Source organism: Anomaloglossus baeobatrachus, chromosome 5 (genome assembly GCF_048569485.1).
Source record: "Anomaloglossus baeobatrachus isolate aAnoBae1 chromosome 5, aAnoBae1.hap1, whole genome shotgun sequence".
In the NCBI taxonomy this organism is placed as follows: domain Eukaryota; kingdom Metazoa; phylum Chordata; class Amphibia; order Anura; family Aromobatidae; genus Anomaloglossus; species Anomaloglossus baeobatrachus.
Window position 1 is genome coordinate 55,740,115 of NC_134357.1, and position 12,199 is coordinate 55,752,313.

The 12,199-nt window shown below is 46.5% G+C and overlaps 1 protein-coding gene across 1 annotated transcript in view; it reads right to left on the bottom strand.

Moving 5' to 3' along the window:
* LOC142312620 (alpha-2-macroglobulin-like) overlaps nucleotides 1–12,199 on the bottom strand; it is a 179,558-nt gene that overhangs the window by 16,452 nt on the left and 150,907 nt on the right. Inside the window, exons 31-33 of the mRNA XM_075351615.1 lie at nucleotides 10,526–10,653; nucleotides 6,766–6,856; nucleotides 1,096–1,164 (exon numbers count right to left, since the gene is read on the bottom strand). Coding sequence (XP_075207730.1) covers nucleotides 1,096–1,164; nucleotides 6,766–6,856; nucleotides 10,526–10,653 — 288 coding nt within the window. The remainder of the gene's footprint in view (nucleotides 1–1,095; nucleotides 1,165–6,765; nucleotides 6,857–10,525; nucleotides 10,654–12,199) is intronic.

The following is a 12,199-nucleotide window of genomic DNA, read 5'->3' on the forward strand; positions in this document are numbered from 1 at the left end:
ATCAGGCTGTGTGCTTTTGTTTCAATACAATGAGTGCTTTATCAGCAGAAGATTAACACTATCTGACTAGGTCACATGCACTTCCTGGTCCATCCATTTCCTCAGCACTGATAAGCAGCTTACTGTCCTTATACAATGTACACAGAGAGATGTTTTGTGGGTGGGGCTAGCTTTCTGAGTCTGCTACATATAAAAACTCTGATTGTGTCATACCTGCTGCACACAGTAAACTAAGTGATACATCGTTGGAATCAGGTTCTCTTTTACTACATTATCCTGCTCTCAGATGAGGTAGAAAAACCTTGTGACAAATTGAATTTAAAGCATAATAAATACTGTATATTGAAGTGATTTTTTTCCTGAAGAAGGAAAGATTTCTCCAAAAAGCGTAGAAATAAGGTCACTGAAAAGAATCCTCTGCATTCTTCCTTACTTTGACATTGCAGCATTTGACCCTTTCTTATGCAGCAGCCGGTTTGACATGTGGTTGTGACTCTTACTACCCCGCAAATTGCGCACTTTCAGTGTTGGTTTTCCATAACACCCCTCACATAACACCATATTTGCGCTCCTTTTGTATTCCGGGTTTATTTATACTTTACAGCATAATAAGCAGATTGGAGGGAATCGTGTAAAAACTAAAAATGAATAATATACTCACGTGTCCTAAGCCCTCACCTGTCCTTACGCGAAACGTTATTAGATCTCAATGCCAAAAAAAAACAGAGACTCGTATGGAGGACTGGGAAGATTTGATGGTGGAGGCTGTGTATAAAATCAGGTGAGTGCCTAGGACAAGTGAGTATAACGTGCTTTCTGTTAGAATTTAACTCTTTCTGGTCCCTGAATAGAATCCAGCAAATAGGCGGCGGGCTGTGCAAATCAATGGTGAAATACGATAACGAATAGATACATAACGAATTTTATGAATTATGGATCGATTCACTCATCTCTATTCATAGAAACAGAGACCCACTTTATGTGGAATCACACTGCTAAAAATTAGTATTTCTGGTTAGTCATCAGAGAAATCTCAGATGTTCTTCGAAAAAACCCAACAGCAAGACGAAAGTTATAAGAATGACTGATACAGACCTGGTTCAAGTACAAAGTCACCAAATCGCTCAGGATGTCACTTCTTTGTATTAACTTCTCATTTTCTAGCTGTGAAGAAGAGCATGTGCTACAATTGAGATTACAATGAAAGCAACACAATCCAATTTTTAAACAATGTGATATATTATCATTTATTTGTTTTTTTTTTTATATTTTAGCATTTTTTTTTTCTTTATGGGAGGCATTCCTCTTAGGCCTGTTTCGCACGTCAGTGAAAAACAGAGAAGTTCTTCACTGACGTGTAAAACACGCACATGTTCCTCCGTGTTCCGTGATTAACGGCACACATGGGTTGTCTATGTGCAATCCAGGCTCCGTTCTCCGTGGTCCGTGATTGCACATAGCAATCAACTCACCTGTGCCCGCTCCTACTCTCCGTGGTGCTAAAGAGTCCCGCGGTGCAGCATCCGGCCGGCACTGACCACCGCTCCAGCTGCTTCCGGGTCGGCTTTGTCATGCATTCATGAATATGCGCGACAGTAATGAGCCGGCTCAGAAGCAGCAGACAGCACAGGCTGCACAGAGCGCCGGTGGAGAAGAGGAGTATAAAATGATTTTTATTTTTAATGTACGTTTTTTTCTGGTACGTGTTTCATGGCTCACACACGGATCACATCATAGTGTGGTCCATGGGACATCAGTGATGCCAGAAAAAAACGGACTTGTCTCCATTCGGCAATCACGGACACGCATGTACACTGCACGGAGACACGGTCAGTGAAAAATCACTGATGTGTGTGCAGACCCATTGATTATAATGGGTCTGCGTATGTCCGCGATTCTGGTACGTATAAAAACTAGCACATACGTACCAGAATCACTGACGTCTGAAACAGGCCTTAGAAACATGAAACAACTTTGTTTTTTCATTGTAAGGCCCGTTTCACACGTCAGTGAAAAACACTGACGTTCTTCACTGACGTGTAAAACACGCACATGTCCCTCCGTGTGCCGTGATTCACGGCACACGTGGGTTGTCTAAGTGCAATCCGGGCTCCGTTCTCCGGGCTCCGTGATTGCACATAGAGATCAACTCACCTGCGCCCGCTCCCGCTCTCCATGGTGCTGAACGCTCCCGTAGTGCAGCATCCGGCCGGCGCTGACCCCCGCAGCAGCTGCTTCCGGGTCGGCTGTGTCGTGCATTCATGAATATGCATGACAGTAATGAGCCGGCTCAGAAGCAGCAGACAGCACATGTTGCATAGAGCTTCGCTGGAGTCGGGTGAGTAAAAATTATTTTTATTTTATATGCACATTTTTTTCTAGCACGTGTTTCACGGATCACACCACTGCGTGGTCCGTGGGACATCAGTGATGCCAGAAAAAAACGGACATGTCTCCGTGCGGCAATCACGCACACGCGTGTACGACGCATGGAGACACGGTCAGTGAAAAATCACTAATGTGTGAGCAGACCCATTGATTATAATGGGTCTGCGTATGTCAGTGATTTTGGTACGTAGAAAAAAAAGCACAAACGTACCAGAATCACTGACGTCTGAAACAGGCCTAAAAAAGCAACAAGAAAAACCCATTGGTTTTTAGAATTAAAGTCAGGTGAATAGATTTGATCTGCAAAACCCAAGTTTCTGGTAAAAAGAAAAAAAAAATCTAATTTCATCCATAAAATAACCTATTTTCTTTCCTTTCTGTAAAAGTAGCGCTAACTCAGGTTATATGCACACGCTGCAGTTTTAACTGCACCCAAACTGCAAACAAAACTGCACCTTGTCACAGAGAGTCTCGAAATGTAAAAAAAAAAAAAAACTCCTGTAATGGTGGTGTGTTTTTCCCACGTTTTTGCCGTGATTTTGTTAATGGGCTTTTTAAAGGAGAAACAAAATATGATAGGATAGTATAAATGATAGACACAGTAGCTAGAATAGATGGATAGATAGATAAAATAGATAGAAAGAATAGAAAGAACATATAGGATAGATTATAAGAAAGAACATATAAAATAGACAGAAAGAAATAACAGAATAGCTTGATAGAGGGATAGCTAAATTGGCCCGCTGTTTTTATATATATATATATATATATATATATATATATATATATTTTGGGGGTAAAAAAAATGATGTGGGGTCTCCACCATTTTTCATATCCACCACAGGAACAGCAACATCAGCAGTCCGCAACCCTCAGCTGACTGTTGTATCTTGGCTGGTTATGAATCTCATACTTTTTAATAAATTATTGGATTTATTTAAATAAAAAAAAAAAGGAAGTGGTGTCCCCCCATTTTTCTAAAACCAGCCAAGGTACAGCAGATAACTGGGGGCTGATATTATTAGGGTGGGAAGGGCCATCGTTATTTGGCCCTTTACAGCCTAACAATAGCAGCCCACAGCCGCCCCAGAAGTGGCGTTTCCATAAGATGTGCTAAATCTGGCGCTGGACCCGACTCTTCATGTTGCCCTAGTGTGGTGGCAATCAGTGTAATAAGGAGTTAATGGCAGCCCACAGCAGGCATGATACCCCGCCCCATCACTAATTTGTAAGTGAAAGTAAATAACACAAACTCCCCCTTTATTTGCAATAAAATACAAAAAGCACCCTCTTTTACCCTTTATTAATCCCTAATCACCCCTGCAGGTCTGAATTAATCCGCACGAGGTCCTACAGTGATTCAGCTCTGCTTCTTCCCTGTCCTGTCACAGCGAGAGTTATAGAACATGACTGTCTGCTGTGAGCTCCACGCAGCAAGTGAAGTGAGCCGCGCGATAAGCGGTGACATCACTTGTGATTTGCGGTCACAGCGGGAATCCATGTGTCCTGGAGTCCGCGACTGAAGTGAGCTGCAGGTGGAGGACTCACCTGAGTGACATCACCGCTAATCGCGTGGCTCATGTCAGTCATGGCCTGAACCTCACAGTGGCCAATCTTGTTCTATGGTGCTCACTGTGAAAGTCAGATGTAGAAGTTCTGGAACTGTCGTGGGATCTCGTGTTGATTACGTCGGACCTGGAGGGGTGTATGGGGAGTTAATAAAGTGGTGAAAGAGGGTGCTTTTTTGTCTTTTATTTCAAATAAAGGATTTTTGGGGTGTTTGTATTTATTTACTTTCACTTACAGATTAGTGATGAGAGGGTGTCTCATAGGTGCTTGCCATGACTAATCTAGGACTTAGTGGCAGATATGGACTGCCATTAACTTCTTTTTACACCGATTGCCACAGCACTAGGGCAATCGTGAGAGCTGGATAAAGTGCCAGGACTGTCGCATCTAATGGATGCGGCAATTGTGGGAGGCTGCTGGCTGATTTTTTTAGGCTGCGGAGAGCCTAATAACCATAGGCTCCCCAGTCTAAGAATACCAACCTGTAGATGTGGGGCTTTATCTTGGCTGGGTATCAAAATTGGGGGAGAGCGCATGCTGTTTTTTTAAATTAATTAATTTATTTTACTGCTTGATATAGAGCGACCCACTGGCAGCTGTGATTGGTTGCAGTCAGACAGCTGTCACTCAGCGTGGGGGCACATCTGATTGCAGCCAATCACAGATGCCAGTGGGCGGGAGAAGCAGTGAATATGTCTGAGCCTAATGAGCGGTCCTGAAAGAAGAATAAGAGGCCACGGGAGCAGTGTGAGAGCCACGCTGCAGCGGTGATCGGTGAGTATGAAGCGCTTGGAAAGAGAGAGAGACAGAGAGAAAGAGAATGAATTTATCCTAGAACAATGTGGGTGACCTGCATTTTTGTGACAAAAGTGCAAGTAAAATGCATGCAAAGCCCACACATTTGGTAGCATGCATTTTTCCTTGCGTTTTTCATCCCCTCATTGATTTCAATGTGACAAAACGTGACAAAAAAAGAAGAATGAACATGCTGCTTCTTTTTTTTGTCACACAGTTTTAACAAATAAACTGCAGACAAAAAACAGCAACATGCGCACAGTAAATCTGAATTATCATAGACTTTGCTAGGAAGTCAAAAGTCAGAACTTACTGACAACACCAAAACTGCACCAAAAACCAAGCAAAAAACACAGCATGTGCATATAGCCTAATTTATATGTTTTCAGGATTCAGTTATGGCAGGTAAGAAAAAAAAAAACAAGTCTTTTGATTTTACAAATCTCCAAATCCATATCTTCTTGATAATTTGTATAATTCATATGCTTCATGAATTTTGGATTCCATGTGTAAATTTGGATGTTTCTAACACAATAGCAAATTGCAGAATTCCTTGTTGCATTGATAAGTAAGGCTATGTGCGCAGAGTGCGTTTTTCGCTGCGTTTTTGCGCGTTTTTCAGGTGCGTTTTTGGGCTAAAAACTGCATGACTTTGCTTCCCCAGTAAAGTGTATGAGTTTTAATTTTTGCTGTCCGCACACAAACTTTTTTTTTAAGCTGCGTTTTTTAGCTTAAAAAAAATGGACATGTCAATTCTGTCCTGCGTTTTTCTGCGTTTTTCCCCCATGCAATGCATTGGAAAAACGCAGAGATCAAAAACGCAGCCAAAAACGCACCAAAACACGGTAAAAGCGCATGTGTTTTTTACCAATGCGTTTTTTGCGCGTTTTTGCCACTGGTGCGTATTTATGCGTTTTTGTGCATTTTTTAGCAGCCAAAACGCAGCGTTAAAAAAAACGCAGTGTGCGTACATAGCCTAAAGACGCTGGTGTCCCTCACACTGTTTTTATCAATGGCCCTTGATGACAATTGTTCCAGGGTGGTGATAGAAGCTGTGGCGCAGCACTACTATTACTCACACTGCTTCTATCACGATCCCGATAACGTTTCATTTCAGCAAACAGTTTGTCAGGGACAGAAGCGTGTCAGCTACTGAAGATGCGGAGAGGGGAGGATAGAAGCTCAATTCTCCATCACTGCTAATGAAACAGGACATCATCAGGGGATGGCGCCGAAAAAGGATGAAGCCGCTGGATGGTGAGTATAAGGACAGGAGCAGGAGACTAAAGGGTGCTTTACACGAGACGATCTATTGTGCGATAGATCGTCGGGGTCACGGTTTTTGTGACGCACATCCGGCATCACTTGCGACGTCGGCCTGTGTGACACCTCCTAGCGACGCAGTATCTCTCACAAATCGTGAGTCGTGTACTCATCGCTAGGTTTCATAAAATCGTTTATGAAACATGGCGCCGGTTGTTCATCGTTTCCTTGGCATCACACGTTGCTCCGTGTGACACACCGGGAACGATAAATATCGCTTTACCTGCATCCCGCGGCTCCCGCCGGCTATGTGGAAGGAAGGAGGTGGGTTCGATGTTTACATTCCGCTCATCTCCGCCCCTCCGCTTCTATTGGCCGGCCGCCGTGTGACGTCGCTGTGACGCTGAACGTGACTCCCACTTCAAGAAGTGGATGTTCGCCGCCCTCAGCGACGTCGCACGGGAGAGAAGTACATGTGATGGGGGATTAACGAGTTTGTGCGCCATGGGCAATCAATTGCCCGTGACGCACAAACGACGGGGGCGGGTACGATCGATTGTGAAATCTCACGATCGGTCGTCCCGTGTAAAGCAGGCATTACATTTAAAGCACCACTCCAGCATTAGAAAAAAAAATTAAAAATGGTGGAGTGGTTTTTTAAATACTACTTACTATGGGGCCCAAAATCCACTTCATGCTACACTGCTTTAATTTTCTTCCTACTATAGAAAAGCTTATTCCTGTACTTACTTTCCTTATTGTGCTCTTTACTGGGATGTAACCAGACAACATCTTGACTTCAATGGCGGCCATATTAGATTTCTCCCGGGTACCGGTATAACTGTAAGAATAATCCAGACATGACATATACAGTATATTCATTACAGGTCATTTATCTTCTATTTTTGTGAACTCAAAAGGGATTGTCCAGTAAGAACAAGTTATCTCCAGGAGAGATGATAACTTATTGGTTGGTGATTGTCTCACCGTTTGGACCTACAAAAATCAGGAATTTTTATTCCCAACAGGGCACTTTTTTCCCTCATTACAAACTTTAGTGGCAGGTCTTACACCCGGCCAGCACATCATTCATTCTCTATGAAACTGCTGTAAAAAAGCCAAGAGCAGGCCTCGGCGGCCTCAAAGGGAATGAATGGAGTGGTGTTACACTGGGTACAGGGGAGTACAAGTTAACGGCAAAGGGGAAGGGAAACCATGTGCAGTGGGTGAGCAGACCCCTGCAAAAGGGAACATAGTTAACCCGGAAATGTTATTAATAAAAATGTTTTATTTGTATGTGCATGTGTATTGTATTAGGGTACCCCTAGTGGCCGGGTGGGACGGCTGTCACCACAGTGGGGAGGAGGAGCCGGCAGAGACAAGGGGAGGAGAGAGCAAGGGTGTGAGGAAAAGATTAGATCAAGGGAGCAGTCGTCTCGGGGACAGGAGCGGAGCAGCAGAGCCGGGGCAGAGTGTGGGAGCTGGAAATCAGGGAAGCCGGTGAGAAAAGGAGCGGGCGGAACCTCATAGTGTGAAGCAGTCCGGTGTGGGTCCGGGCTGTGGGTAGCCAGAAGTGGGAGCCGGGCGAAGTGGAGTAGTCAGGCACATCCCCACTGGAGGGGACGCAAGGACAGGCTTCCCCCAGCTAAGAAAGCGTATCATCACCTTTATTGCTTTGTTTGGGACTTTGTGAAGAATAAAAGAATGTTTGTTCATTGCATCGAACCCTGCCTGAAGAGTGTTTGTGCGCCGGATAACATCTGCATCACCACCACACTCTGCCCCACCAAGTCATCTCCTGTCCCCATAGTGACGGTGGAACCAGGGGTAAGCCTGATTGCAAGGGCCATGACTACAAGGCCAGAGGCACCCCTGGCACCCCGTTACATGTGGCGTAGTCGGCAGGATCCGAGTCCCCTGCCGGGGACCCAGGAGGCTGGAGATCGGGTCGTGCCTGAAGCACAGGATCCGGACCGTGATACAGGATTTCCAGTCCCGTGGTGGGAAGAGAACCTAGTACCCGTAGCGTTGGACCGGGTACAAGATGGCGGCAAGGAGGCCGTTATCTGTGAGGAAGAAAAGGCGCGGAAAATTGGCGCCGAAAGAAGAGCCTGGGGCTGGCCGGTGCCGAAGAGAAAGCATGGAGTACTCCGCCCAAAGAGGGGAGGCGCCAGCTCCAGGGCATGGAAGAAGAAGAAAAAGAAGTACCTCAGCGGAGGAGTCAAGATGATGCGTGGGGCTGGGGGTGGAGTCTGTTTAAGAGCGGGAAACGAGGACCCGCCTCCACTCTACCCAGTCTCAGCATTGACACCGCCGCCGTTACCAGCAAGATTGTCAGGGGCAGCGACGCCTTCACCACCGAGAGGAGCTGCAGCAGCTGCGCCCGTGGAGCCACCCTACGCCCCTGCGTCCTTCCAGAGGATCCGTCGGCAGCCGGGACAATCCCTGGGGGCATACATCCAGGCCCAAGCGGAGGAATGGAAGAGGGCCTGGCCCCCAGAGTAAGTCACCACTGCTGATCTGTTGTTTAAGTCCGGCGCCGTTTAGCCGGCAGAAGTTCTTTTAAAGTTTTACGGGCCGTTGCCCCATTCTGTGTGTTTGTACGGGCAGTCGCCCCATCTAAGACCGGGAGCGCTGTTGAGCCTCCGGGCGCAAGTTGAAAGAAGGACCGGGAGCGCTGCAGAAACCGCCGGGCGCGGGACTGGTGCCCTCTGTGTGGGTGCTGCGCCTATTGTGGACGGTATTGCAGACTTTACGTGCTTCTGTGTGTTTTAAGTAAGAGCCGTGCCGGGAGGCTCGGGTTTTAAGAGGGGAGGTATGCAGTGGGTGAGCAGACCCCTGCAAAAGGGAACATAGTTAACCCGGAAATGTTATTAATAAAAATGTTTTATTTGTATGTGCATGTGTATTGTGTTAGGGTACCCCTAGTGGCCGGGTGGGACGGCTGTCACCACAGTGGGGAGGAGGAGCCGGCAGAGACAAGGGGAGGAGAGAGCAAGGGTGTGAGGAAAAGATTAGATCAAGGGAGCAGTCGTCTCGGGGACAGGAGCGGAGCAGCAGAGCCGGGGCAGAGTGTGGGAGCTGGAAATCAGGGAAGCCGGTGAGAAAAGGAGCGGGCGGAACCTCATAGTGTGAAGCAGTCCGGTGTGGGTCCGGGCTGTGGGTAGCCAGAAGTGGGAGCCGGGCGAAGTGGAGTAGTCAGGCACATCCCCACTGGAGGGGACGCAAGGACAGGCTTCCCCCAGCTAAGAAAGCGTATCATCACCTTTATTGCTTTGTTTGGGACTTTGTGAAGAATAAAAGAATGTTTGTTCATTGCATCGAACCCTGCCTGAAGAGTGTTTGTGCGCCGGATAACATCTGCATCACCACCACACTCTGCCCCACCAAGTCATCTCCTGTCCCCATAGTGACGGTGGAACCAGGGGTAAGCCTGATTGCAAGGGCCACGACTACAAGGCCAGAGGCACCCCTGGCACCCCGTTACACCATGTGTCTAGGGTGAGATGGTGACCCGTGACCAAACCTACCTCTGGCCCCTGGAGTCCCTCCCCACCCCAGATCGGTTCTGCACCTATGCACCGAGCCGGATACCTGACCCTAAGAAGACCCTAGATAGGGCACAGGTGGGGAGAACTCTTCGTCAACCCCACTAAACACTAAAGAAGACACAAGGAGGACACACATAGGGAAAATGCATGAGCTATTTATGTCCAGATGTCTCAGCTAGAAGTTCAGCAAAGAACAGCAACGATGCTACAGATGAGTGCAAGCTGCCTGCTTGCACGCAGAGCTTGTGAAGAAACTGAATATCACCAGCACAAGTCCATGGAAAATGAGAGTATTTAAACCAAAGGGGAAATACAAATGATTAGCAGCTGAAAAGAAGAGGAACTCTACTGGGTCCTAAAGTGAAAAGGATGAAACCCAGCAGAGGAGATACCTAATACACTGAATACTAACAGCAGGAATAATAGAAATACATGGAGCATTTTCCACAGCCAAACGATGTGACCTTCTATTGCCGGACACCACAAGACTGTCTGTCACACGTGACACACCAGTGAAAAGTGGCGGTCAAATATATAATGCAATAGGGTCTTATCTGGCTTATAACTTTAGTTGTGGGCTAAAACAACCCAAAAAGGTGAGAAATTCCTGAGCATGACAGATAGGACAGCTGCTTCAGTACTCTCTGGCTGGGATCACTCGCTGTGAAAACAATATAGTGGAGGAGTGGTAGTTTGGGCAGCTGTGCATCCAATAAATCTTCATAGATCTATTATTGTGGCTATGATGAAGAAGCTGGCTAAGTTTCTAAACGAGTAGAGATAAACCATTTTTCCATATTGCCTTCTCTGGGTTTTTTTTATCAGTGGCAGTGCAGACTACTACCTCCATTTCTTCACTACGTTGTCCTTTATTTTGATAGATGAGATCATTGATGACTATTAGAAGTTACCATAAGAGGTGTAAAACAGTATGAGAGTAAATTGAAAAAAAACCTTACACGGCAGTGATAAGAATTTCAAATTTCTTTACAGGATCCTGCAGACATTCTCTTCCTGATGATGAATTTACACTTAATGAGAAGGTGGCCGGACCTTTCGGAGGAGGAACATTGTATCTTAATACAGCCTGTGAGTTTTAGAAATAAAAAAAGATAAACTTCCCATCAACAATGGAAAAGGTCCATGATATAAGATGTCTTCTTAAAGGGAACCTGTCAGGTCCAATATGCACCCAGAACCACGAGCAGTTCTGGGTGCATATTGCTAATCCCTGCCTAGTGGTCCCTGTATACACTAGCATAGATAAAGAGATCTATAGAAAAGGTATTTCTAAAGATCTTTTATCTTATGCTAATGAGCGTGGGGACTAGTCCCAAGGGCGTTTCTCCCCTTAGCTAGTCATCCCACATAACATGGTAGCACGCTAGCACATGCTAATGAATACGTAGCGACGCCGCACATACCTCATTGTTCATGGTGGCCGGCGGAGGATGGATGCGCAGTGCACATGATCTGGAGTACCTGAGGCTTCCGATTATGCGCACCAAACTGATGCTGGGTGTAAGCTTCATGGCTTCAGTGAGGTACAGTGACAATGACCGGAAGTGCTGAGGACTCCGGATAATGTGCAGAGTGCATCCATCCTCCGCCAGTGCCATGAACAGTGATGTATCTGCGGTGTCACTGCAAGTTCATTAGCATGTTAGTACGCCCATAGGGGCGTGCTACCATGCTATGTGTGCCGACTAGCTATGAAGAGAAACGCCCTTGGGACTAGTCCCCACGCTCATAAGCATAAGATAAAAGATCTTGAGAAATTATTTTTCTACAGATCTCTTTATCTATGCTAGTGTATACAGGGACGGTTAGGCAGGGATTAGCAATATGCACCCAGAACTGCTCCTAGCATATTGCACCTGACACGTTCCCATTAAATTACAATTTTTTTTCGACCAGATATTTTTCGTAGTCAATTTTTAAAACTAACTCAACACTGCAATGAGGAAAACTTCAAATAGCTACATATCATGTCTGTACTCTCCTACACAATTGAAGGATTTATTTGATGACCTATTAGGCCATGTTGACCTAGAAGGAACGCTACTGTGGGTGGAAGCTTTATTATTATGGCTTGAGCATTTGTGGCGCCCCTGACCTGGTCAGGCACCACTGAGTACTGCACCCATGCTGGGGACAGTACAATACAGGTAATCCAGAAGGCTGACCGAGGTGTGACTACACAGGCGCATAGTGATCAGGTCTCACACATGTACCTTTGGGAGGACCCCTGGGGATCCCAGGAGGGGGCAAAGCCTTCACCTCCACTGGAATAGTGGAGGGGGCCAAAAGCCTCCATCTCCACTCAAGGGGTGTGGTGGAGAGCCTGGTTGCTAGGTGGCGTAGGCAAGAACAGGAGAGGAGGAGCAGTGAGCCGGTTTAGGGCAGAAGTCCAGGGAGCTCAGAGAGGAGCAGACCCCTGGGGCTGTTGTCGTCTAACAGCGCCCGCGCAGTGGCTACCGACGGGGGAGAACGGTCACCTAGGAGTGCTACCCGAAATCCATCTTCAGCTAAAGAGGAGCACGGAGTGGGAAGTAAGGAGACTGCTAGGGAGTACCAGGCCCAAACGGGTAGTAGGTCTCAGTGCAGGGATAGATCCAACTTCCCTTGCCAAA